We start from the raw sequence: 24208 nt of genomic DNA on the forward strand, positions 1-24208 counted from the left end.
AAATGAATCAACTTTCGTTGTACGTTATTTCATAAAAAGGTAATTTTGATTCTACGCAGCACTTTCAACGCAATGTCCGACAGTGAAATTGTGTTTCTCCCTTGGAACAAAACGGCTTAATCAGAAAAGCATTAATTATTTAAAAATATATATTTAAAACATATTTACACAGTGTATGGTTTTAACGGAATTTGTAATTTGTAGAGTAACGTTAGACGTTTAAATTGTATTTGTGAAATACGTCGAAAGTGCGTTACTCGTTGTTAAAATAGATAAATATTCAGCGAGCTGCAGTGGAGCTGCGGTTGGTCCTGCTGTGTGTCTGTGTACCTTTTGGGAAGATACATGAACTTAAACGGAGGACAAGTAAAAGCGACTCACTCAGTTTTTCATTACATATTTGTCGTCGTTCTTTCTTTTGCTGAATCATGTTAGCTACGTTAAGCTAATCAAGCTAGCTGGCATTCTACAGTGAGGAAGAAGGACACTAATAATGGATCATGATGGCTTCAAATTCTGCAGTTGAAAAAGGTTTGAAATGCATGTTTTTGCCTGTTGCTACATTTTAGCTGGACACTGATTTACACAACTCTACGGCTACGCAAAGCTTCTGCAGCTAGCTAATAGTTAGCCATATTTCACATATTTCCTTTCCAGGGGACATTAAGTTAACTTAGCTAGCTAGTTAACGTAACGTTACTCTTCAGTCATTAGCTATATTGATTCGATCAATGGGACACATTGGTGTTTAGATAGGTCAAACCCAAATACTATTAGTTTAATAGAGAGTAACTTAATAATAGTAGGAATGTGAAGAAAAAAAATGGACCAATATCTAAACTACTGTGTGTTTCTTTGGTAAAGTAGAAATTGTATTTTAGTTTTTTGATATGTTGCAAAAAACGGTTAACTAATGACATGTTTGTATTACTTAATAGCAACATGGCATGAAGGTGACAGTTGTCTGGCTCCTGACCCAAGAGATGGCACCCTGCGAGAAACCACCATTAAGAGACTGACCTCCACCTCTCATAATAATGATACCACAGCATGGGTGGTATTCACTGACCATAATAAAGATGCAGAAGAAGAGGAAGAAGAAGAAGTGGAAGCTGTACCTGTCTCCAAACTCATGAGACCGGGCTTGAATCCCTTCACCCGGGAGAAACCTGTGTTTCCCAGCAGCACCACAGACACCAGGCTATGTGTCCCCTTAGAGTTGAGTGATGCTGATGGGGACATAGTCCCCTACACTATCAACCGATACCTGAGGGATTACCAGAGAGAAGGTATTAGGTTCATATACAACAACTACATCTGTTCCAGAGGTTGTATCCTGGGGGATGACATGGGCCTGGGAAAAACTGTACAGGTACAAAGTACATTAGCTGCACATCTGTTTTCAGAATTGTTTAAATGTCTGCATGCTTTATTTACATGACCGTCTCTTGCTTTCATTCTCTCCATCTCTTTGATCTTATCTTAGGTCATTGGTTTCCTTGCTGCTGTGTTGCACAAAACAGGCACGTGGGAGGACATCGAGAACAACAGGCCTCAGTTTCTGCAGAGTCAGATACCCTCCAAGCAAAGTAAACCCAACAAAGTGGGTATTGAAATATGCTAGTTGCATAAAGACTTCTTAAAATCATAAAATACCAGTTGCATTAAATCAAGTGCAGCAACAGTGTAAATCTACAGATATGAATATTGATTTGTCATCCTCACAATTTTGGTGTTTCCGTGATACGGTCTAGTTGTTCCTCATTGTGGCCCCACTGTCAGTGCTTTACAACTGGAAAGATGAACTGGACACATGGGGTCATTTCCAGTGTGTGGTGGTCCACGGGCTGAAGAAAGAGGAGGAGCTGGCTCGCATCAAAAAGGGACGCATTGAGATTGCACTCACTACCTATGAGACTCTGCGCCTTTGTCTGGATCAGTTTAATAAGTAAAAACCGTGCTCAACATTCACAAGCAGCATGTTTTCTGTATACGTATATTTAGTTTTTTTCTTAAATATGTTATAAATTTGTTACTGTACTGTGTATTTTTTTTTCTGTAACTAAAATATACCCCCCATGCCCCCTCCTGCAGCATAGACTGGTCTGCTGTGATTGTGGATGAAGCCCACAAGATAAAGAATCCAAACTCTCAGATCACTCAGGCCATGAAGGATCTGAAATGTAAGGTCAGAGTGCTTTATGTTTGTGTTATTGTTTCATAATACTATTACTAGTGTGTAACTAGACTCTGCACTCTAGCAGTCCTCATCTCTGCTTTAGAAAATAGATTGAATTGTACCACCATCACGATAAGCTGCTAAACAATAGTAGGCTTAGCTTTGCATTTGGACCATGGTTTTGATGCTAGCTTTGCACTTACATATTTTCATCAGATCAGAGTTGGCCTCACTGGCACCATCTTACAGAACAACCTTGAGGAGCTGTGGTGTGTCATGGACTGGTAGGTTAAGAGACTTTTATATTACAACACATTTGTCATATGCATATTTGAAGGTACATTTCACAAACGTCATCCCCCATAGTGGAAGTGATGTGATTGCAATTTGTCACTTTTTGCTGAAAAAAGTTCCTATTCACGTTCATATACTTTTTAATTCTATTTAGGGCCATACCTGGTTGTCTTGGCAGCTTAGGACATTTCAAGAACAGTATTTCAGATCCGATTGAGCAAGCCCAGAGGCACAGTGCAACCAAACGTGCCCTAGCTATAGGGAGGAAGACCATCAGAGCCCTAGTGAGGAAGATTTCCAAGTGGTTCCTCAGAAGGACTAAAGCTCTCATTAAGGAACAACTGCCTAAGAAGGATGACCGGGTAAGATTGATGAAGTCAAACTAGGCTTCCTCTTCTCTGGAAACTCACTATTCACCATCTACATGAAAATATCCCATCATCATAATATTCAGATGAAGGTCCATGCTGTCTAAAAGCAACCCTCAAATAAAGTGTGTGTTGTGTTTTCTGCAAAGGTAGTGTATTGCTCTCTGACAGACTTTCAGCAGACTGTGTATCAGACAGTGCTGGACACTGAAGATGTGATGTTAATGCTGAGGTCTTTGGAGAAATGTGACTGTCAAAGTGGACGCACCCGGGGAAGATGCTGCTATGATGTAAGTTCACCCCTTTAACCATTGTGTGCCTTTTGTATGCTGTGCATTGTTATGCGTTAAACTTAATTGTAAGGGTTGAGCTGTATGTGCTTTTATGTGAACGTTTTTTTTTAGGGGTCACTCACATCCCTTGACTCAGAAAAACATGATGTAAAAATATGCTTTGTGTGATTTTAGGTGTACAGTTTTCGTTCTACTTTTTAAATATAGTGTACTGCAATGAAATTCGAAACACTACATTGGAGCCTGTTACCATCGTCCAATGGAACCTTTTCAGTTTTGCATTTGAGTTACATTCATGCAAAACGTTGATATGGTTGAAAACGTAAACATTGAGCCCTCAAATAATATCCGTTTCTCTTATTGCAGACAAACTCAGAAGGGGCACAAATGAAGGCGCTGTACTTTAGTTACCTGGCCATATTGAGGAAGGTTGCCAACCATGCGGCACTGCTTCAGTGCACTGCAGGCACCAGCAAGAAACAGGTAGAAACATGTTGTCCTACTGACTTATTTCTGTATACTTGTTCATTAGAGCTATATCCTGGACCGTTTTTGCAGACTAAGTTCATACCTTCTGCTGTATTTGGTTCACAATGTCACATTTGTTTCTTCCAGGAGAAGTATGTGGGTGGCATCTGTGCAAAGGTATTCCAAAAGTTTCCAGACTTTGTGCAGAGATGCAAAGATGAAGCATTTGAGTCCTTGTCGGACCCGATGTACAGCGGAAAGATGAAGGTATGATTTGGGAGCAGAGACTCGGTCACCTGCTCATTATAGCTTATTTCAGTGTGGGTAAACATATCTGTGTTCCTTTCAGGTTTTGCAGAAGCTGCTGAAACATTACTTGCAAAGGAGAGATAAAATACTTATTTTTTCTCTCTCAACCAAGGTGAGAGCTGTGTTTGTGTGGGTACTTTGTGTTTATTGAAATCAAAATCTTTTGTGCTCGTGTGAGTGCAGATATATATTGTGTGAGAGTTGGATGAGCAGTGTGGTGAGATTTTTTTCTAGGGATGCACCAAATCCAGATTTTTGGGGTTCGGCCAAATACCCCATCCACTGGTTAAGATTCTGCCGAATCCGAAACCGAATACCGAATCCTACTCCCATCCTCAGTGCATTAACACAGTAGACCCATTAATGAAGTAAACAACGTCCACAGCCTCTAAAATATGTAAATGTAACAACATATGGTTGAATTCACACGCTCTTTTCACATCGTAGGAAAGCTATCGCCAGATGAGTGACAATTTTGTTTGGCAAATTTTCGCTAACCAGTGTATGATGAAGGCATGTTTGGTGGGTGAAATTAGAAAGCTAACGTTAGCTAACGAGCTGCAGCCGGCCGTTCGGTCGCTCCACTCCCACCATAGGGAGACTCATTTGCCGAGAGAACGGCTGACAGCCCGGGAAAGGCACTGTCTGGTTAACACAAGTTTTTAGCTGTGACTGTCCTTCCTTTGTCGTACCTGAAGCTGCTGCATTTTGGCTGCTGTCTGTAGATTCCTTCGTGCACAACTCGTATTCTTTCGGCTGTTTCATACACAAATGTTTTAACAGCAGTGATGTTGTGTATTGTTTAAGGTCCTTGCCAACACGAGACAAATTGGCATTGCAAATTGAACCTAAAGCTCGACTTGAATGGCCTTCTTTGACTGAAAGTACTGCCAAACAACGCTTTTTCTGCTCACAAGTTCCATTTTCTCTTTCTCCCAGCCTACTGCATTGAGCGGTCCACCTACGTAAACGCCTTCCCGTAATCAACGGCGGCGTCATTACGTCGACCAGCATAGCGCGTGTAGTGCAAGCGTAGGGTTCAAGTCTAAGGTTCGGCAGAAACTGAACCCCGTCAAAAAGCCCAATGTTCGGCCGAATCCTGGATTCGGTGCATCCTTAATTTCTTCCCGTAGAAAAACTATTTGAAGCTCACAGTGATGTAGTTTAAAAGGGAAGTATGCATTTTGGTTTTAGAGCTTTATACCCGGTCTTATCCATTCAGCCTTTCAACACAACAACAGGCTTGAATGAACACTCTTAATTGCCACTGCTGTTGGAGCATATGACTTGTTTACAGGAAAAATAGTAGCGGGAGACATTTTTTTTTCTCATGAAATAGATTAATAGGTAAGCCTTGGAATTTTATAAGTGGGGGCAATTAGAGTTTTATTTTCAAAAAGTTTTATTCGCACAACAATATACAGTTGTACAACTAAGTGCATGTGTATTATACATATTTTTCACATCATCATCCCGAACCCACATTCCCTTAAGCCAGGGCTGCTGTGAGCCCACTAGATAATTCCCACCCCGCATTCCTGTTTGATGAGATTGAGAATTAATGACAAAAACAGAAACATAATAGTAGTTAACAAATACATTAAATAAATAATTAATTAATAATAGAGTATAAATAATTTAATAAATAATTGATAATAAAGTAAAAATGGGTGATAAGAGTTTTAAAGATAATAAGACTCAGGGTCTAATGGTTGCTGTCACCTGACACCGTATGATAACTGGCTGCTATGAGGTCATATTTTCATGGCCTAGGAATCATAGAGCCCATACCATAGAAATAAAATGGCCCATACTGTTTTGATTGTGTAAGACTGTATTACCCGTATATTAAATCTATAAATATAGATGCCTGGGGATATATTTTTTTTTTCTATTAAATTTGTTGTTGCATTTTATCTCTCATACAAATCTCTTCAACCTTGACCATGAGTGAATTTACACAGTAGATGTAGAGATGTCAGTTTTTACACCGTTGATTCACCCGTTTTGAACCCTTCACAATTGTTTGTTGTTTTTTGAACCCGTCAGCTGTTAGACGTGCTGGAGAGCTACTGCATGGCAGAGGGGCTGGACTACAGCAGGTTGGACGGAACAACCAAATCCAAAGACAGAATGCAGATTGTCAAAGAGTTCAACAGCTCCACTCGCATCAACCTCTGCCTGGTTTCCACCATGTTAGTCGAACAATAACAATTAGATAGAGAAGTAGTGTTTTCTTAGATTTCACATTTTAATTTTAACCCTGTAGTGGTGCTTTCTTTTCAGTGAGTGCTTATTTTAAACATATTCAAAACCTTGAATCTGCTAAAAAATTGACTCCGTTCCATCAGGGCGGGTGGCCTTGGTCTTAACTTCATAGGGGCCAATGTGGTAGTGCTCTTTGACCCCACATGGAACCCAGCCAATGACCTCCAAGCTATTGACAGGTAGGTTGTGGGCCATATCTTGATTTTACACAGTATTTCATTATGTTGCTGCTGTAAGCACTGTAACTGCCAGTATAGCGTACCTAGTCATGTTCTGTGCTGACTGTGTTGATATGTTTTGTATCTCTCTTCAGGGCATATCGTATTGGCCAGTGCAGGGATGTGACTGTTCTTAGGCTGATCTCATTGGGGACTGTAGAAGAGGTTATCTACCTAAGACAAGTTTACAAACAGGTACCAGATAATTATAACCACACACACAAATAAAAGAATAACAGAGTAACACTGAAATGCTACAATAACCGTTTGTACAGAGTTCATTTTTTTGACAATGCTTTCAAATGTGAGCTTAGTGCTCTGTGTCCGTATCTCTATAAGCACCTATCTGCACCTTGATTCCCATCTTCCAGCAATTGCAGTGCTCAGTTGTGGGCAAGGAGAGTGCGCGGCGGTACTTTGAGGCAGTGCAGGGCCATGGTGTCCATAAGGGGGAGCTGTTTGGGATCAAAAACCTCTTCAGGCTGCAGACCCAAGGGACATGCCTCACCCGCAAGATACTGGAGGTTAGATAGCCTACACACCTTTTACTGTTTGATTGATGATGTGTTCTATTGTAGTGTACTGCCTCAACTCACCTCATCCCACTGATTCATATCCCCAGTTAAAATACAAGGTCTTTGGAATTTTCTCTTAAAGTATGTGTATACAGTATCCACATGGACTAATAATGGAAGCCTTTAACTAGTTTTATGTAGGAATAAAGGAGGCATGTTGCACTTACTGTAATTTCCTCTGAATATTAGAACATCAGTTACACACCTAAAACACTTGAACATCTGTCATATACTGCCTAGGACAAATAAAAAGATAACATTTGTTGACGATTGTAACATCATTAAATTGATGTACAATGAAATGGCGTTTCATGATAAATGTGATGTTTTGATAAATGCGTGTCACACTTTTTCTGTCAGCGAGAAGGACGAGTGGAGGCCGGTGTAATGACCAGCAGCACACACACAGGCGAAGAGAATGAGGAGGAGACGAAGGCACTTAGCGTGAGTAACTCTGTCGTTCTCAGAGACCCAGAACACTAGGGCCACTATCTTCCCATCCCTCACTCCGTCTTCTCTCCCAGGCGGCCCACTCATGCTCTTTTTTCCCACGTGAAAGAGGGGATACCTCAAACCGGGACCTTCCTGTCTGTCAGTCAACCTACTCTTGCAATCTCATTTAAGCGCAAAATATAGCTCATTACACTGCTTTTATGTCCTCTGACTGAAACTCTCCCTTGATGTAGTGCATTTGCCAAACTGTGGTTGTTTGCAACATACTGAGCATTAGCCAAGCATTTTCAGAAGTTCCTAGTGAGTTTTTGATAATTCTTTTGCCGTGCAAACCTGTAACAATTTGAATCAGTTTTAACTGGCTGAATTGAAGCTTACCGCTGCTCCTGTTCTCTCAGTGTGAGAACTACAAACTTTTTTGCAGAAACCCTTTGAAGCGCACATGGCATAAGTATTTAACACTTTTAAAAATGCAATAGATTTCGGCGGAGGATCACTTTAAGGCCATGGCTTACAAAAACATTGCATTTTTACACTCAATTCTTTGCAGTTCAGCAAAGGATGAGGTTCTTTGTCTGCCTCTGACTTTCTCTCTGATGCTGTGTGAAACAGCTGGATGTAATTACTTGCGTGTCCTAATGGAAGGAGCAGACCACACCGAAGCCTATCTTCTGCTTTTCAGCTATTTATTTACACAGTGATACCCCTTATCATCCTGTTCCCAGCCAGGTCCTTTTTACAGAGATGCTGCTCCACTGAGGCCCTTTTAGATTCTTTCAGAAATACAGAATACACTGGGGTGCCTTAACACGCACAGAGAGAGGCTCATGGCGTGTAAGCACGCACATGCAGAACTGGGGAAGAGTCATCTAGTTGGCATATTTGTGAAATTAGAATCACAGTTGGTGGTCGCTCCCATAAAGGCTCATTCATATAACTCCAGGAAATGTTATGACCCCAACATATTACATCATGCTAAGGGCATATATCACATATCAAATTGTATTATGATTTATTGTAACAAACATCTGTTCTGTATTACACAATGGCATCTCACATGGGTGTGGTTTCACTGAAAGATGGCATAAATAAGGGAAGTTAGGAATTTGTAGGCCATTTGTGCTATTTTGCAGCTAAATTCTTTTTAATTTTTTATTTTTTGGGGACCAAGCAGCAAAGCTGCGAGGCACCATTAGTGATTCTACCTTTTTATTATTATTACACATCTTTCCTCTGCCATGGGAGTCTATGGCAGCCCATAGAACCGTACAGTTAAAAGTTGTGAAATTTGGCACATTGATTCGGGACAGTCCCATAATTCATTTCACCAAGTTTTAGGTCTGCACCACAGGCAGTCTAGCACCACCAATGGGTCAAAGTTGGCGTTGCATACATGTGATTAACTTTTGAACCGATTGAAACCAATCGAGATAGATAGATATATATATATATATATATATATATATATATTTATATATATATATATATATATATATATATATATATATATATATATATATATATATATATATATATATATATATATATATATATATATATATATATATATATATATATATATATGTATATGTATATATATATATGTATGTATATATGTATGTATATATGTATATATGTATGTATATATATATATATGTATGTATATACAGTGCCTTGCGAAAGTATTCGGCCCCCTTGAACTTTTCGACCTTTTGCCACATTTCAGGCCTCAAACATAAAGATATAAAACTGTAATTTTTTGTGAAGAATCAACAACAAGTGGGACACAATCATGAAGTGGAACGAAATTTATTGGATATTTCAAACCTTTTAAACAAATAAAAAACTGAAGATATTGCGGTGCAAAATTATTCAGCCCCCTTAAGTTAATACTTTGGTAGCGCCACCTTTTGCGGCGATTACAGCTGTAAGTCGCTTGGGGTATGTCTCTATCAGTTTTGCACATCGAGACTGACATTTTTGCCCATTCCTCCTTGCAAAACAGCTCAAGCTCAGTGAGGTTGGATGGAGAGCGTTTGTGAACAGCAGTTTTCAGTTCTTTCCACAGATTCTCGATTGGATTCAGGTCTGGACTTTGACTTGGCCATTCTAACACCTGGATATGTTTATTTGTGAACCATTCCATTGTAGATTTTGCTTTATGTTTTGGATCATTGTCTTGTTGGAAGACAAATCTCCGTCCCAGTCTCAGGTCTTTTGCAGACTCCATCAGGTTTTCTTCCAGAATGGTCCTGTATTTGGCTCCATCCATCTTCCCATCAATTTTAACCATCTTCCCTGTCCCTGCTGAAGAAAAGCAGGCCCAAACCATGATGCTGCCACCACCATGTTTGACAGTGGGGATGGTGTGTTCAGGGTGATGAGCTGTGTTGCCTTTTCGCCAAACATAACGTTTTGGCCATGTTTTGCGAAAAGTTCGATTTTGGTTTCATCTGACCACAGCACCTTCTTCGACATGTTTGGTGTGTCTCCCAGGTGGCTTTTGGCAAACTTTAAACACACTTTTATGGATATCTTTAAGAAATGGCTTTCTTCTTGCCACTCTTCCATAAAGGCCAGATTTGTGCAGTATACGACTGATTGTTGTCCTATGGACAGAGTCTCCCACCTCAGCTGTAGATCTCTGCAGTTCATCCAGAGTGATCATGGGCCTCTTGGTTGCATCTCTGATCAGTCTTCACATTTTATGAGCTGAAAGTTTAGAGGGACGGCCGGGTCTTGCGTTACATTTGTAGTGGTCTGATACTCCTTCCATTTCAATATTATCGCTTGCACAGTGCTCCTTGGGATGTTTAAAGCTTGGGAAATCTTTTTGTATCCAACCGGCTTTAAACTTCTCCACAACAGTATCTCGGACCTGCCTGGTGTGTTCCTTGTTCTTCATGATGCTCTCTGCGCTTTACACGGACCTCTGACACTATCACAGAGCAGGTGCATTTATACGGAGACTTGATTACACACAGCTGGATTCTATTTATCATCATTAGTCATTTAGGTCAACATTGGATCATTCAGAGATCCTTCACTGAACTTCTGGAGAGAGTTTGCTGCACTGAAAGTAAAGGGGCTGAATAATTTTGCACGCCACCCTTTTCAGTTTTTATTTGTTAAAAAAGTTTGAAATAGCCAATGAATTTCGTTCCACCTCACAATTGGGACCCACTTGTTGATGTTCTTCACAAAAAATTACAGTTTTATATCTTTATGTTTGAGGCCTGAAATGTGGCAAAAGGTCGAAACGCGCTACAAGGAGCTAATACTTTCAAGGCACTGTATATATGTATGTATATATATATATATATATATATATATATATATATATATATATATATATATATATATATATATATATATATATATATATATATATATATATATATATATATATGTATATATATATATATATATATATATATATATATATATATATATGTGTATGTATGTATGTATATATATATATATATATATATATATATATATATATATATATATATATATGTGTATGTATATATATATATATATATATATATATATATATATATATATATATATATATACACACACCTATACATACACACACACACACACACACCGAACTCAACGCATCCCATGATGTCAATATCTGCCATGTTGAACTTTTCGCCATATTGGATTTGATCAAAAACACTAAAAAGTTTTCACAGGTCACAAAATTGGTCCGATTTCGTAACAACACGCTGTTGGATGCTGTCCTCCTCTCCTACTTCAATGCCTAACGAATCTATCTCTCTCTCTCTCTCTGACCCTGTCTTTCACTGGTTGAAGCCTGAAAATATTGTAAAAAAATTAATAACATAACTAATTGCACTGGTCGGACTGCTCAGCTCTGTTTCAGACTGATACCTCCGGTTCAGGCTGGTCCTCATCCTCAACACGTGCCTTTTTCAGACGCGGAAAATACTTTTCAATACTCATCTGGATTGAAGCAGCAAACTTTCAGTGTAAGAGTAAAAAAATGACATAACATTATTTATAATAAGTTTTATTTGATTCACAGCTGCTACATATATTGTTTTGACCTCGACAACCCAAATGCATTTTACCGCAAACTTGCGACTAGTTAACTTTCTAAAGCAGGCACAATCGCTTGTTTAAGAGTCGGGTCGGGACTCCAACATTAACACACTGACAACATTGTATTCAGAATATAAAATATTTTTATAGCACTTTTTAATGTGTGATTGTGTAAAGGTGTTCACGAGATAGATACCAACCTTTTGTCAACTTGTGAATTTCGCCAGCCATCTTCTCTGCTTTATGGAGACAGATGCTGTGTGCACGGTGGGAGGAGCTGTGTGTGTGTGTGTGACGCAAGTGACAGAGAGACGGAGGAGAGCAGGGAAAGGAAATGCAACTGAACGTGTTTTTAAATAGCATTCATAAAAAAATTTAGAACAAAACGCAATGTGCGGCGGCTGGTGTCGATACTGCGGCGCACCGCCACACATTGTTCTATGTGTGGGAAACACTGTAACCTATAGGGGGCGCTGTAATTAGTAAAGTTAATTACGTTTTGGCCTATAACGTTTGATGTGTTTGGAATTAAAACGTACTAGCTACTTTCTACTGTTTTTTATTTAAGGAACCTAGAGGTTTTCCCGCTATAAATGGCCCTGTGCCGAATGATGAACCAGCCAAGGATAACAGAAATGCATCAAAGGTCCCCAGAGGGGTGTTGGACTTCAGCAGTGGGAGTGAAGAGGATGAGGAGGAGCAGGGTCCCAAGAGGAAAGTGTCAAAGCCCAGTGCAGTGGATGGCAACAGGGGTGCAAATGCTGCCACTGGTCCTGGTCGAATGAGTCTTCTCCAGCACGGTTTCTCTAGGCTCCTCGAAAGGGTCAAAGAAAAACCAGAGTTAGCAGAAGGGGACAGTAGTCCGGGGTTCGAAAGCCCCCCTGAGGAAGATGCTGAGGATCAAAAGATTGAAAGTACCTCCTCTGGCATCTGCAAGAGCTCCAATATAGGAAATGGTGCAGCCTGTCTCCCTAAATTGAAAACAACAACCTGGGACATCTCCAGCAGAGAAGATGGGGAGAATGGAGATGCGGGGAGACAAGAAAGGGTGTCTCTGTTGAAACAGAGTAATGATGCTTTAAGAAAGAGAAAGGGCCTGGAAGGGTGGACGGATAAGAAAATTACAGTAGATGAGGAGAGTGATGAAAATTCCTCACCAGATAAGAAGAAACCCAACAAGCTCAAAACTCCAGTTCCGAAAGTGCGCTGCTTTGAGAGTTACTCCGATGAATCCGAGGATTTGGACATAGAGGCAAAGACGTGGCCCAAGAGGGACGCTTTCAAATCACATGGTAGAGGACGTGACCATGGGAGACAGAGGTTGGACCACAACAGAAAGCGGGAAAGCGCAAGTGTTGGGCGCAAGGCCAGATCCAAATACACAGAAGACATAGACACATTCACATCATCCTCAGAAGATGAACACACTCCTGTTAAGAAAGGGAGATCTACAGGATGTCACTTCACATCTCCACAGACCGAAAGATACCGAGTTGAGTTGCCAAAAGATGGTCAAAGAGCTGCAACAACCGACAGGACAGAGAGACAAGCAGAGATGTGCAAAGCTGTGTCATTTACAAGTCTGAAAAGTCAGACATCCCCGGCGTCCAAAGAAAAGGATGGAACTATCGACAGTGTGCTAGGTCAGATACAGTACCTATTTTCATATGCCAAATGATTTTTTTATGAACTTAATTTCAACCTTTTATGATGTATATTTCTGTCTAAAGGGGGTGTACAAGAGGTGGCGTACACCCACTCTAACCAGCGAGTGGTGGGCGGGAGCAAAGCAGAGGAGCGGATCAGCAGAGCTGCTGTACGAGACGTGTTTGAGCGCAAGATGTACTCTCAGCTCCCGGCCAATCACCTTCTAGGAACCCAGGAGGTACATACTGCCCTAACATTGGTCTGGTTCAGTGATTCTTCAAACATAATATTGTGGTTGTATCTTGCTAACCCAAATTAGATTAGATAAATTGAGTTACATTTGACAAAACTTAACAGGAATGTATTTTTCCAGAAACAGTGACAGGATTACTCAATAATCCACAGGCCTCCCTGGAAACTGTGTCACTTAGACCTGTTTTCTACCAAAGCGTGTCTGGCAGTTGCACATTGGCATGCAGAATAAGGCTTGCCAGCACTGTATCAGACACACATGCTCACTATGACACGAGAGTGACTGTAAACAAATACTGTTCTTTGTAGTTTAACGATGACTTAGTTGTGCTTGATGAGTAGCAGCAGTGAGGGTTACCTATATTCGAATCTGTGGTTCATAATGCTGCATGTTTACAGCCACTATCCTGTCAACATACACCTGCACATTTCAGCAAACAGTTGGTGAGCAAACTTGGCAAAATATCTTTAAATAAATGGTTCATAATGAGGTTTGTGGACTACTGTGGGTTTGATTTTAAAGTGTCATTATTTGGCATCTTACAAATCTTTTGTTTGATTGTATCAGAGCCTTTCATCGAGCCCGCCAGACAGTCAGCCTTGCCCTTCTACTGTCAGACTTGAGGAGCCCAGTGTGGACCATCCAGTCACCTACACCAACAAAAGTGTGCATCACACCAGACACACCACTTTTATCATCGGAGAGACTCCCCAGGCCATATGCAGGTACTGAAAGAGTGTCAGAGGAGGTGAGGTGAAAAAAAAGAATGGAGGCGATAGCCGTTAAGATAATGCAAAATAATCTGTGAGGAAGAGCTATAAAAATAAAAAAAAATAAAAAATAAAAAGCAGGTTGCAGAAAATGAGATGTTGGATTTACCATGAGCAGGGTAAAAGATGGTATGGTAGAAGAGGGGGAAAAAAGACATGGGTAGACATAGTGAAGGAGAATGAATGAGTTAAGATAAAGGGGCCTGCATGGTTTGAATGAGAATAAATCAGGCCAGTGGAGGAAAGGGGGTGTAAAGAGTGAAGTCGAAAGAGAGGAATTCCTGGCAGTGTAGGGAAGTAGGCCAAAACTTACCACTGATATGGTGTTGAGCGCCCCCATCTGTGTGTGTGTGTGTGTGTGTGTCTGTGTGTGTGTCTGTGTGTGTGTCTGGCGGTAGACCACCTCTGAGCTTTCTCTTCCACCTATTTCCCAGCATCATGCCAAAGATTACCCAGTTATGTTCAGGCTCAACAGTGCAGGAGTTTTCCCCTTCACAACCACAGCCCTTCTGAGACGTACCAAAATTGGTCGCCTGAGGACTTTAAAACCCACACTGATATACAGTACACACACGTCCTAACAAGCATTTACGCACATATACAGACACACAGCACTCAACTACACACCTCTGTCCTGCTACATCCCCTCCGCCCCCTGCCATTCCAAACCCTTGTATACAGACCCCTTTATGGCTAAGGGGAAGACTGTATCTCTGCCCAGAGGCTCACCAGAGAGTGAAAATACAGACTAGTTACATATATGATATCCTCTCAATTAACAATGTTCAATGTTTTAAATCTACATGCACGTTGTGTTTTACTGCAGTTACTTTTATTTGTTTTTCCAGTGAAAGCCACAAATGGTAATAATACCACCATATTGCTGCTGAACCACCGGTGACTTTGAAGTGTTTCTGTCCCCAAGTCTGGTTATACTAACGTTTTAATGACTGCCTTGGAGCTCAGGAAAAACACCTCATACTGCAAATGGGGTCTGGATATGAGGCTGAATATGTGGAGAACTATTCATCTTAGGCTTGGCCTGACAGACCCACAGAATATATGATTAATACTATGGAGTAGACCGTGTGGGTTTTTTAAAGACAATGGGCCTCATTCACCAATATCTTCCTAAGTTTTCTCTTAAATATGTTCTTAAGAAGGTTCCTAAGAAAAGTCTACATCGGATTCATGACGTGTTCTTAAACAGCAGAATTGTTCACCTCTGTGTTCTTAGGATTGATGAATCCCACGTCTTCGTAACTGAAAGCGCGTGCCAGTTGTTCCTAATTAGCATAAAAAAAAACAAAAAAAAAAAAAAAAATGGTGATTACGTATTGGGGCCGGTGGAGGAAGTACTGAATCTCAGTACTTAAATAGAAGTACAAATAACCAGAGACATATTTACTTTAGTAAAAGTAGAAGATGTCCACTAGCACAAACAAGGCCTGGTTTTAAAAAAAAGTTCCTATCCTAACCAGCATAAAACGGAAATGTGTTGTTAGAATCGGAATGTGGTTGGTTTTATTATGTCAATGGTTTTATTCATGGATGTTTTTTAAGACTATTTTAACCATGCAATTAAGTAAAAGTGTGTGAAGCAGCGCAGATGGGGAGATGTGAAGAGGTCCAGCCAAATAAATAAGATATGAACGCGTCTTACGCAGCCTGGCGGAGGAGTAAACCGAGAAATGGATGGCAACTATGATTTAAAAACGGGAATAATAAAAAACAAACATTTTTACTTTTACCGGGGGCTGTATTACCGAGGGTCAGCGGCGCTCCGCCCGGGCTCTGGAGCACCGGAGCCGGCTTGGATCAGCGGTGCCCCATATATACAGTATCTATGGCAACAAAACTTCACTGGTGAGACAAACGTGTGACGGTCAGGAAGACGTTTTGGCAGTGGGGAAACTGATCAGAAAATGTAACGGAACATTGTAGAAATGTAGTAGAAAGTATAGATAATTGCTGCAAAATGTAACAAAGTAAAAGTCAAAAGTAGTTTATGCACTATTGAGTCTACTTAAGTAAAGTACAGATATGTGAAAAATGTACTTAAGTAAAGTTACGAAGAATTTGTACTTTGTTACATTCTACCACTGCATTTTGGCCATATAAATAGCGACCAATCACCAAATAACGCAGGATTTAATCAGTTTAACTGCTAATGTAAATTGCAGTGTTTGTGTTTTTTTGCATAATATGATTTCTTTTTCAACAAATTATCAGAAATACATTACAGTACAATACTATAATTGTAAATGACTGTAGAATTAAATAAAATGCAGTAACCAATCATTTGGAGCAAATTGTCATCACTCAAATGTGCGTAAGAATGCTTTTCAGTGTTCGTAGATTTTGTTCTTAGCTAAGAATAAATCCAAGTTAAGAAAACATTAGTGAATGCCAGAATCTTCGTAAAAAGTTCGTAAGAAGGGTTTAAGAACACATTTCTTCGTAAGAACGGTTGGTGAATGAGGCCCAATGTTATTTGTGTGATTTTTAAACCTTACTGTATGCTCACATTTGCCAAATTCAGGCCATGTACTCGTGTAAATATGGTGATGAATTCACACAATATTAGCAGGTGATATTAGTTATGAAAACATACACATTTTTCTGTGCATAAATGCTTCTTCACAATCATTTCTGTCTTTGTGTCCTTTTGTGTGCTCGTGTGTAGGCAGCAGCTGGAGGAAATGGCAGAAACCTTCAAATTTGCCTCAGTCCATCGGTTTGCGGTGGAGATACTAAGAGGAAACTCAACCCAGAGACTGGCCTGGCTACGACAGTATTACACTTCACTGAACCACCCTGACCTGGCCAATACAGTCACAAACAACTTCCCACAACCTGATTCAGCACAGACCTCCTCCTCTTTAACGATTACCTCCTTAACATCCACCGTAACAGCCGCAAAATCTCACACACATACCGAAACCCCACAAAAGCATGTTCCAAAAGCTAAGTGGAAGCCTGAAGACACTCCTAAGAATACTGAACCTAAAACTAAGCCTGAAACCCCCCAAATCAACGTTTCTGTACCACAGAAACAGTCTAGACACCAAGAAGATGATGTTCCCGAATCCCAGACAAAGCATGGAAACCCACAAAAAAATGTTCTATCAACCCAGAAAAAGCAAAAGATCCCACAAAAGAATGTCCTAGAACCTCTTAATGATGTTCCAAGCCTTGAGTCCGAGGAGCAGGAGGAGCCGGTCTGCAGTGCCAGAGGACATAAGAGGACAAAGAGGGGTAGTGTTTCTAGTTCTGGAGCCTTCAGAGCTGGTGGTGGTCTTGGCTTGGATCAGGCCAGCAGCAGTGGTCTGGGGTCTGGGGAGGCTGCTGCTTTGCTGAACTGCACAGACAGATATATCCCTTCTTCTCCGGACCTCAGCCATGGCAGGTCCACCACATTATCCAAACCCACAGCACAGGGAAGGGAGCAAAAGCAAAAATTGCCTTCAAGAACCAGCGCAACTATCCAAGACCAGAGAGAAAATCGTCAGACCTCTTCTCCTCCTGAGCAGGCCGCATCCACCTCCAGTCATCGTTCCCTCCTCACAGATCTGATAGGAGACACCTCAATCCTTGATGATCTGTTAAAACCCAAACCCAGGGGTGCACAACAGAGAGGCGCCCCAAAAACACCCCCTGCTCGCCCCTCCGTGTCAGTAAGCACAGGTTTCACCACACCATCTCCATCCAAAATCACTCTCAAAACTGATTCCGGTTTAGCAGGCCTCGTAGACTCCTTGTGCTCTCCAAACTCAAACAAATCACGTGCACACCAGGTGGTATCAAAGGGCACTCGCAAAGATTTCTGGGACATCTTGAATGAGGGTAATGAGGAGAGCATCAACAGGTTAACGGATCCAGCAGAAGTGCAGAGGGTTTGCATCAACACTAACTTTGCAGCAAGAGGTAGGTCTGGAGAAGAGGACAGCAAGAGTCTCTGGAAGACTAATGAGAAGTTCCTGTGGAAAAAGTAAAACAGGAGAGATGATTTAACTAGCGTTAAAAGTTTATTTTTCCCTTCTGTACTTTCTACTTCCGCAGTTCTAAATGGATATTTAAAGCAGGTTTTCCTGCCTCAGATCTTTATTATTTTTAAATCTCATTTGTACCGTTCTTCTCTTTTATTCACTCTAATTATTAGAAAATATTTGTGTTCATTGAATTAGTAAGTTACTAATGCCGACTGTACTTGAATAAACAGAGTGTTAATCACTCTGGGAATTTAAACATTTGTATATTTTATAGATGTTATTGCTTTATTTCTACATGTTCTTACCTAACCCATACAACCCCTGGAGCAGCACAACGTGTCCTGACAGAGGCTTTTACCTGTGTATAAAAAAATAAAAAATAAAAGTGGGAAAATTCAAGCCCAAACTAATCTCAATGGAAAGTAGGAAGAATTATGGCTAAAATAGTCCTTAAAAAAACCATGTCCAGGCAGTCAAGGTTGGTTACAAAAAGTGATAAAAGGCCTTTAATTAACAGAGCAAGACATTGAAAATACACCAACGTGTATCGGCTTGGGCCTTCCTCAGGGTGTGACTAATAATTATTATTATTTCCAATGCCTTGCCCTGTTAATTAAAGACCTTTTATCACTTTTTGTAACCAACCTTGAGTGCCTGAACATGTTTTTTTTTTTTTTTTTATGACTTTATTCCCTTCTATGAGCACCGGTGGTTAAAAGGATACTAGAAGCACTCCTGCCAGTTTTTTCTTTTACAAATCACAATGGTAAATTGTAAATGTGTAATATAGGGCTGTCACTAACAATAAAAAAAGCTAAACCATCAAATGCACGTTTGCTTAAGAAATAAAAGTCAAACGATTATCAAAATCATTGCAAATGAATTATCTGCTGATCAACGAATTGTTTCAGCCCCAATGTTTCTCCAATGTTCTATAAAAATTGGTAAAAAAACATAATATATAAATGTGTTTATACCTCTTGTGTGCATATGTAGTTAAAGGTCAGTGTCAGTGCTCAAACTGTTGCAGCACCTGATATGATGTTAAGTGGATGACAGAGAAAACCCAACGCGCTGTAGGCATTGGCCATTATCGTTATTGGATACCGTGAGTGCCACCCAGGGACTGCTGGTGGCCCTGCAGAGATATCACTTAAAACTCCCTAATGGCTGTTATGTCTCTGTCACTCTAAACACCTCACTGCTTCCCACTCGCATGTGAGTGTGCACATTGTGTAGATGGTGTGTTTTCCTTCACACTGTTCTGCACAGTAATCTGATAGTCTTAGGCTCGCCTCAGTCGTGCTACAAACGGCCCTCAGAGTGGAAGCTGCTGCGCTATTAGTGAAATAATAAGCAGTTGAAGACAGTGAAGCTGCGAGAAGAGGGATGGGGAGTCATTTTCACACCCATCCATCTACCCGTCCTCTCACACTCTTAAAGTGTGTTTCAAACTGGCGACAGAATAATTTGCACAACTCCAAATGAGCAAAACAACTTATGTGACATATCAAACTCATAGCTGAGCTGTACTGTGAATACAAGGTAAGCCCTTGCTGTGTGTGTGTGTATGTGTGTGTGTGTGTGTGTGTGTGTGTGTGTGTGTGTGTGTGTGTGAGTGCATAGCTGGGTCTGACCTCTTTCAGCTGTTGCACTGAAGTAAATAGAACCCCAAAGAGAGCTGCACTGTGTAAGTGTTGTGTTATGTTTAGCAGAAATGAGAAAGTGCTGATAGTTATCAATAAACAAGAGAAAGGACTACGTGCCTCAACAGAACATGCAGCTCGGTAAATAGTAGGTGTGTGCGCGTGCATGTATACCTTCTGGGTGGTAGATCATGACGATCTTCACACATAATGAGGCCACACATCTGTCACACCTGTTCAAATCACAGAGAGGAGAATAAAAAGCCCTTTCTCTTATCCCAACCCCCCAAACCCTTCCCTCTCTGCTTTTCCCTTTCTGTTTCACCCACAACTGAGATCCCTATCTGTCTCTTTGTGGTCATAGTCTGGTTCAAGTGAGATAGCAGAGAGGCTTAGCATTTTACTGACAATAGAAAGGCTTACCAACTGATTGACAGTGGTTGTAGGCTATCATAGGCCAGCTAGCACGGCTCAGTGGCAAACAAAGCTGTGTTATCCTTAATGCTAAGTGCAGGATTCTGTCAAGGATCTTGAGTGAGACATACAACCACCATGAGTGATCATTGATTCCTCAAGTCAGCCTGATGATTGTATTTTATTTTATTACATGCCATGGTGCAATTTGCCATAACTCGAAGAAGTCACGAGGAATACCACCAAACGGAGACAGTGCGTTTTTTCAGTTCTCCCATTAGTGTCTCCTCTCTTTGTGTGTGAGACGTCTGTTTATAGTTCCTGCCACCATAACCTGGGTGTATGTGAGTCTGTTATAAACTGGACAGTCAGACGGGGCGGCCCTGGCAATGTAGGTTTATTTGCAGAAGTCAGACTGTGACACGTAGTTTGATTTGATTTGTAAAAAGCTGTGAATGAGTTGCTGACCTGGGCCTCCAGTCATCTTTGGCTCAGGTTTCCGTACATTCACTCTGCAGTGTGTTAAGAAGGTCTGCAGACGGTCTCCGATTAAGAACTAGCTATAACATTAAATATCCATGACTAAATAAGAAAAGTAAAAAAATAAATATTTATAGTAGACATATCTTAAAGACACAGTGAAATAAAAATCTCGAGTTGATCCTTCATCCTTTGTCTCAGTGTTAATTGTTCTGTTATCTCTTGCAATATGACAAATATATACATTTGTGAGTATTTTTTTTTTTTTTTTTTTACAGCAAAATCCGTCTTTTGGGACTAACCGTCCCTGTCAAACCGCACTTGACTTTTAGCTCAGGGGTTGTAGTAGCTGGAAGAGTGACATAGTGGGTCAGAGGTGTGTGTTTCTTAGGATCTCAGTCGCAAAAACGTTGAAAACTGTCACGTTACAGAGGACAATTTAACTTCCGTTTTACTAGTGCTTCATCAGAACTGTGTGGATCAATCCGATTTGACCGAAATTAAGCAAACCACCCAGCAACAACTACTTCGAATTGAAATGTTGTTAAATGCTGATTGGTGCAAAGGAATTTGCGCCATCAGCTGTGTCACTGAGCCCCGGTGAGAGGAGCCAAGATAAAAACACACTTATACAGAAATCTCTCATGTGAAATAACCAAAACTGTTCCAAATTAGGCAGGAACTGTGTGTTCACGTGGGATCCCATCACTCATAGAAAGAAGCTGATTGAGAAAACTTGTTTTCAGGGCCTTTAAAGTGATGGTTCGGAGTAATTTCACCCTAGGGTCCTTTGCACCATGACCTCGAGCCAAACACTCCCCCAGAAGCTTTTTTCAGCTGGGTCTAACATTGGGAGAGTTAGCGTAGAGTAGCGTTATCAGCTGAATAGCTTAGCGCAGGGGCTAATGGATCCGAAGTGTCTCTTAACATTACCCCACTAATAATGCCCGAAATGATACCAAACGTCTACAGTACAGGGCTGGACTGGCCATCTGGCATACCGGGCATTTTCCCGGTGGGCCGACGGACTTTTGGGCCGAATCGCCGATATAAATAGGCCTTTTTTATTTTTTGGCCGGTCCGGCCCATAAAGAACTCACAGCGGCCCATTGGTTAATTTTCTTTATTGGCACTGGCCTGACCCAATGAAATCCAGGAACCCCCTTCCCCACCCGGGCCGCAAATTTACGAATCCCACTATGGCGGCCCCCTCCGGCCCTGAGACGCGTGAGCTGTAATAGTTATGCTGGAAGTTTAGCATTCACATTATAATGGACAAACGACTTCGGCGCGTTATATATACGTGTCAGGAAGAAGACGAGGAGGAGGCGAGTGAGGAAAAGATGGAAGAGAGAGACGACGATGTGGTAAGGAGTAGGCAAATTAACACTGGCTGTGTGTGTGTGTGTGTGTGTGTGTGTGTGTGTGTGTGTGTGTGTGTCTCTGCGTATGTGTGTGTGTGCGTGCATGTGTGTCTGTCTGTATGTGTGTTTTGTGTGTGTGTGTGTGCGTTCGTGACGCGCCACCGCGGGAAGGTGTCACGTCATAACGACAACAAGCAGTTTGGCTGTAACATTAAAGTTAGTGGCTGTCAGGTAACCTAACAGCTTAAGCTTACATTGAAAATGCTAGCGGTTAGCCTGTTGGGTAGCTGAAAAGTCTGTGGATCTATAAAATCAGTGATGATACAAGCATCAGTGTTCCTTGAATAGCTTAATTAGCTTCTCTTGTATTGGTGCTCTTTTCCAGGGCATATACTACTCTCAGCTTTATTGTAGCTTTTAGGAAGGGTTATAGTTATGGTTATTGTATTTAGCAGACACTTGTGTCCAAAGCGACAAAATATCAATCTTACAATGGTTAAAATTAACAGTAAACTGTTTTAAAGTTTTTAAAGTTGACAATACAATATCAAATATCAATAATAAAAAATTATAAAAATACCATAAATATACAAATCATAACTCTAAGAATGAATGAATTATTTAAGTGTAAGATCAACAGATAAGTCTTGAGTCCCTTTTTAAAAAAAAAAAAATACCTTTTTATTAATTTTTTAAAATTTTTTTTTTTTTTTTTTTTTGGGGGGGCCCCCCCCCCCAAAAAACGCCAGCCTTTTTTTTTTTCCCCTTCCCCCCTCCTTATAAATATTTTTTATTTTTTTTTTTTTTAAATAATAATTTTTTTTTTAAATATTTATTTTGAAGTTTATGTAAATAACACTTGCCTGCTGGCTTCTGCTCTCTGCTGCTGCTGCTGCTGTTACTACCGGGCAGTAAGAGTGCTTAGGGCCGTCTACAAATTACAACACCGAAAAGAGATGCAACAAAAATATTTATTAATTGAATGATTAAATAAGGTAATGTCTCCAAACTTACCTCAATTATAACTTGTCTCCTGCTAGTTATTCTACAGCACTTACTTTAAAAAATAAGTTAAATTAAAAAATATTTTTATTGCATCTATTTTCGGTGTTGTAATTTGTAGACGGCCCTAAGCACTCGTCTTACTGCAGCAACAACAACAGCAGAGAGCAGAAGCCAGCAGGCAAGTGTTATTTACATAAACTTCTGGTGTACTTACAAACTTTACAATCCATCGTTTTATGAGTGCATAACCTATTTGTACTAGTGTAGACGTTTGGTATCATTTCGGGCATTATTAGTGGGGTAATGTTAAGAGACACTTCGGATCCATTAGCCCCTGCGCTAAGCTATTCAGCTGATAACGCTACTCTACGCTAACTCTCCCAATGTTCGACCCAGGTGAAAAAAGCTTCTGGGGGGGTGTTTGGCTCAAGGTCATGGTGCAAAGGACCCTAGGGTGAAATTACTGCGAACCATCACTTTAAGGCTTAAGAAGCATGTATCATCAGTGTGCGATTCTCCTCAGGGCAACTTTTAACGTAAGTATCAATAAAAACTTGTATTTAGGTGACCATCATAGGTGTTTATGAGGGAACAGGATACACAGTTTGTATCCAAGGCCTATGAAAAAAACGTTTAGGTGACTCAGCAAGCAAACAACCATATTGAGGGGGGGTACAGAGTCCTGTTGTTACGGTAACAGGCCGAGGAGGTCTCTAAATGTGAAAAAGAAAGAACCCCCCCCCCTTCATTAGGAAATTACACACCATTTGCCCCTCATTCCTATCCAGTTACCCTGACAACTGTTAGCCGTAATTTGGGTTAATTCACTGGCTCCTGGGCCCTTCCGTTCCCCATTGTGCCTGTCCATAAAAGAGATATAACACAGATGCACAGACACACACTAAGTTTCTAATGCGGTAACGCACACAGTAAGAGAAACTAATCCTCATTTTGTTTGCTGGAAATAGACCGTGTGCGAGAATATCAATGAATTGCACTGGAGGAAAGCTTGAATCTATTCATTCCCAACACCTGTACATAGCTGTAGAAGTGAGTAAGTGGTGGAATTATAGACATAGCTGCATAATTGTTGAAAATAGTGTCCTATCTCCAAATTTTGCACAAAAAGACACTTGTC

At 40.6% G+C, this 24208-nt stretch overlaps 1 protein-coding gene across 2 annotated transcripts; it reads left to right on the plus strand.

Annotated features, from left to right (window-relative positions):
* The first annotated feature begins 289 nt into the window (after nt 1-289).
* Nucleotides 290-18417, plus strand: ercc6l2 (excision repair cross-complementation group 6-like 2). Of its 2 annotated transcripts, XM_039803799.1 has the most exons (20): nt 290-531; nt 939-1372; nt 1487-1603; nt 1755-1948; nt 2095-2188; nt 2396-2463; nt 2628-2835; nt 2991-3131; nt 3501-3617; nt 3750-3869; nt 3952-4023; nt 5961-6106; nt 6263-6358; nt 6493-6592; nt 6769-6921; nt 7333-7416; nt 12068-13142; nt 13230-13384; nt 13967-14124; nt 16856-18417. In XM_039803799.1, the coding sequence occupies exons 1-20, from the start codon at nt 501-503 to the stop codon at nt 18162-18164; spliced, it is 4872 nt and encodes a 1623-aa protein (XP_039659733.1). In that variant the 5' UTR covers nt 290-500; the 3' UTR covers nt 18165-18417. The 2 variants fall into 2 exon arrangements, with proteins under 2 accessions (XP_039659733.1, XP_039659734.1); XM_039803800.1 differs by lacking the exons at nt 290-531; nt 939-1372; nt 1487-1603; nt 1755-1948 and having other exon boundaries at nt 2165-2183.
* The last annotated feature ends 5791 nt before the right edge of the window (nt 18418-24208 follow it).

This window comes from Perca fluviatilis, chromosome 6 (assembly GCF_010015445.1).
Source record: "Perca fluviatilis chromosome 6, GENO_Pfluv_1.0, whole genome shotgun sequence".
Classification (NCBI taxonomy): domain Eukaryota; kingdom Metazoa; phylum Chordata; class Actinopteri; order Perciformes; family Percidae; genus Perca; species Perca fluviatilis.

Bases quoted from the DNA above. Each gene is read 5' to 3' on its own strand.
- ercc6l2 (XM_039803799.1), top strand. From the start codon at position 501: ATGATGGCTTCAAATTCTGCAGTTGAAAAAG. The intron at 2,836-2,990 runs GTAAGATTGATG...TTTTCTGCAAAG, and splicing joins TGCCTAAGAAGGATGACCGG to GTAGTGTATTGCTCTCTGAC. The intron at 3,132-3,500 runs GTAAGTTCACCC...CTCTTATTGCAG, and splicing joins GGGGAAGATGCTGCTATGAT to ACAAACTCAGAAGGGGCACA.